This window comes from Echinops telfairi, unplaced genomic scaffold (genome assembly GCF_000313985.2).
Source record: "Echinops telfairi isolate 266 unplaced genomic scaffold, ASM31398v2 ScPeMD7_7457;HRSCAF=8495, whole genome shotgun sequence".
Classification (NCBI taxonomy): domain Eukaryota; kingdom Metazoa; phylum Chordata; class Mammalia; order Afrosoricida; family Tenrecidae; genus Echinops; species Echinops telfairi.
The window spans coordinates 8,852,451-8,856,255 of record NW_022111357.1 but is presented as its reverse complement, the minus strand read 5'-3'; the positions used below and the strand labels follow the sequence as shown (position 1 = coordinate 8,856,255).

Here is a 3,805-nt window from a genome sequence, read left to right as displayed (position 1 = left end):
AGCCTCCTCCGCCACCGCGACTCCGGAACCGGTCCCGCGACATGACCGTACTCAAAGGGCGGTCGAGGCAAAATCGAAGAAGCCGCTCAGGAAACGTGGAGGCCACTTTGCTTCGCACAAGATGGCGGATGACACAGGAGGCAGGCCGCCTTTGTCCTCGTCTTATATAGTCGCGCTGGAGCGTGGCCCCGCCCTCTCCTGGATCGACAGCTCTCATAGCCAATAGCAAGTGCCATACGCGATGACACGCGCTTACGAACCGCTTATCTTTTTTTTTTTTTTTTTTAATTGACTCCCGTTGAGGGGCGGGAGGCTTGGAGTGGCTGAGCTTTCTAGTTAGCCAATGAACAGGAAAGGAGTTGGCTGTAGGCCACTGATTTGCTGCGAGAAATTTGAATGGTCATTGCCAGACCAATTTTCCCGTGAAAGCAAATAGTCCGGACTGGGTTTTCTTGCCCAGAAACAACGGATGTTCTCACGACCATGATAAACTTGGTGGGTGGGGGGGTGCGGGGTGTGTGTGTGTGTGTAATTTTATAATTCTATATATACCGAGTTTTTATACCAATATAATATATACCAATATATTATATATAAATATATACCAAGTTTAAATGTATAATTTTTTTTAATTTTGGTTTATAAGTGAGGTGGCTAAATCGGCAAACAGGTGGCTATCCACCCTACCTTGTATGGAGTTAATAAAGTTAGAGAAATAAAATCATACCAATTTCAAAGAAACACATTCACATTTTGAAACCGTAAAGGCATACACGTTTGTTACAGTACTATGGACTTCTCATTAGGCTTAAGTAGGCATATTCCATCCAAAAAGGAAAGCTTCTTGATTAAAAATATATACATTTACATGTTAATTTGCACATATAAGGAATATAGCATTTTTCTTTATCCCAGTACTACTTAATACATTCTGAGCTTATTATAATCCTTAGTTGTTGTTAACTACCATTGAGTAACCCCCGGATTTATGCTACTTCTGTCCATGAATATGAATGACTTCAACCTCCTCACATCAATCTTTTCTTCCATTCTCTACCAGCCATCTCCCCATTGCCTCACTGATTGTCAGCTCAGTATTTGTTTTTGCTAGTAACCATACCATTTCTGACATTTTAAGCATCTGCTCACTGTTCATCACTTTTGGGTTAAATTATCATACTAACCCCATCATTCTTTGACCTTGTCAAGCCTCCCACATCATTACATTTATTATTCCTCAAATTCTTATATTCATAACTTATTTTGATAAGTTAGATACTGTGGTATAGTGAATAATTATGGCTGGACCTTTAGTCATTCATAGTATTGTAAGTCCCACAAAACTATTATGTGGGACTATGCAAATGAGGTATTTATGTCCCACCAAAGGATTAGACAGCCTGCCAATACAAATAAGGTGCAGGTACCATTGTGGGAGTTAGTCCATGAAAGAAAACGATTAGTCTGTTTCGCCATCCCTAAACCACAAAACTAAACTCATTGACATCCAGTCAATTCTGACTTAAAGTAACCTTTTAGGACACAGTAGAACTTCCTTTTGGGGTTTCCAAGACTAAATCTTTACAAGTGTAGACAGCCTCATCTATCTCCCAAGGAGCCACTGGTGGGTTGGAACTGCTAACCTTGTGCTTAACATCCCAAAGCATAACCCACTACTCTACTAAAACTCCTTTTGCCATCTCAAAAAATGAGCCATTTCAAAAGTAGGAAAGTAGGAAAAAATCCCTCCAGATTCCTTAGCCATCAAACCTAAACGGTGATCTGAGTGGCTTAAAGACAAAAGGAGGAAAGGGAAACTGGAATGGACTTGGAGTCTTGTGACAAACTAGTTCACTTCAGACAAACACACACACACACACAAAGTGGGGTAAAGGAGATCTTACTATGATCAAGAAAAAGAACCAAGAGCCAAAGTACGTCTTTAGACCTGGGGCCTGTATGCTGAGAACCCCCTAGACCCAGGAGAAAGAGAACTCTTAACACCGCAGACAGTATGAAATGGTGAGAAGTTGGGGGAGGTGCTATTGAGTCCCTTTCATAGTGACCCTGTATGCAACAGAATGAAATACTGTCCAGTCCTGGGCCCTCCTCCCAATTGTTCTTATGCTTGAGCCCTTGTTACAGCCACTGTGTTGAGGGCCTTCCTCTTTGTAACTGCCACTGTTCTTGGCCAAGCATGCTATCCTTTGCCAGGAAATGGTCTCTCCTGATTATATGGCCAAAGTACATGAGACAAAATCTTTCTGTTCTTGCTTCCAACATTCTAGTTGTACTTCTTCCAAGATGGATGCTTGTTCTTTTGATAGTCCGTGGTATTTCCAATATTCTTCACCAGCACCATCATTCAAAGGCATCAATTCCTCTTCAGTCTTCCACAGTCAGTGTCCAGCTTTCACATGCATACATGAGATGATTGAAAACACCATGACTTGGCTCAGGTCCACCTTAGTCTTTACAGTGACTTCCTTAGTCTTCAACACTTTAAAGAGGTCTTGTGCTGCAGATTTACCCAATGCAATGCATCATTTGATCTCTTGACTGATGTTTCCATGAGCATTGATTGTAGATCCAAGCAAAATAAAATCCTTGACAATTTTAAACTTTTCTCTGTTTAGCGTGATGTTGTTTATTGTGAATATTTTTATTTTCTTTACGGGGAATTTTAAGCCATACTGAATATGCAATCCTTGAGCTTCATCAGCAAGTACTTCAATTCCTTCTCCATTTTAGCAAACAAAGTTGTATCATCTGCCTATTAAAGATTGTTAATAAAGCTTCCTCCAGTCCTGAAGCTTTGTTGATCTTCATGGAATCCAGCTTCTCTGATGATTTGCTCAGCATACAGATTGAATATATGGTGACAGCATTCAACCCTGAACCCCACCTTTCCTGATTTTAAACAATTGCAGTATTCCCTTGTTTTGTTTGAATGACTGCCTCCTGATCCATGTACAAGTTCTGTCTGAGCTCAATGAAGTGTTCTGGAATTCCCATTCTTTATGTTATTCATAGTTGGTTATAGTTGGGCCTTGCGGTGCCATGGTTATGCTCTCAGCTGCTAACCAAAAGATTGGAGTTCGGATCCAGCCAGTGGCTCCATTAGAGAAAGATATGGGGATCTAATGTAGATAATCCATTTAAAGCTTCAATTACTCAATGATTAAAAAAAAACAACTATCAAAAGTAAATAGAGAGAGCTTCAAATACCATCTAAAAATGGGTACTCCCTAAACCTATTACTCCAGGTTAGAGGTTGTGGTAGTTATATCGGACATATGGGCTAATATCAGAATTATGGACTTGATCTGGACTGGGCTGGGATGTTTTCTCAATATTCAATTGCTCTTGTATATAAAGCTCTTTCTTATACACATGAGTGTCTCTATGAATTAGTTTATCTAGTCTTCCTGGGACTAACACAGAACTCTTCTCTGATTTTCCAAATCATATATCCAATTATGTAGTAGACATCTCCATTTGGAGGCCTAGTTGGCCTATAAGTTAGTAAGTTTAAATTGTGACTCTTGATTTTATCAACCTAACCAGTTCCTTCTCTAATTTTCCCACCTTCGTAAAAGACATTACCTAGTTGTTCAAGACGAAACCTATGCTTTATGTTCTTTGTAAAATCAAACACAGGTTATTCTCTTGCCTCCTCCATGACAACTTAGTTTGCTTCATCTTCCTCTCTTACCTGAGCTGCGGAACTACTGTAACTGCTTCTCCATTTCTCGCCCTGTCCTCTCTAATCCACTCTCCTTTCACACGGAAGCTAGAATTTTTT

At 40.1% G+C, this 3,805-nt stretch overlaps 1 protein-coding gene across 1 annotated transcript in view; it reads right to left on the bottom strand.

Moving 5' to 3' along the window:
* SFPQ (splicing factor proline and glutamine rich) overlaps positions 1–217 on the bottom strand; it is an 8,918-nt gene extending 8,701 nt beyond the window's left edge. Inside the window, exon 1 of the mRNA XM_013005256.2 lies at positions 16–217. Within this exon, the coding sequence (XP_012860710.2) occupies positions 16–217 (202 nt within the window). The remainder of the gene's footprint in view (positions 1–15) is intronic.
* Positions 218–3,805: the final 3,588 nt, after the last annotated feature.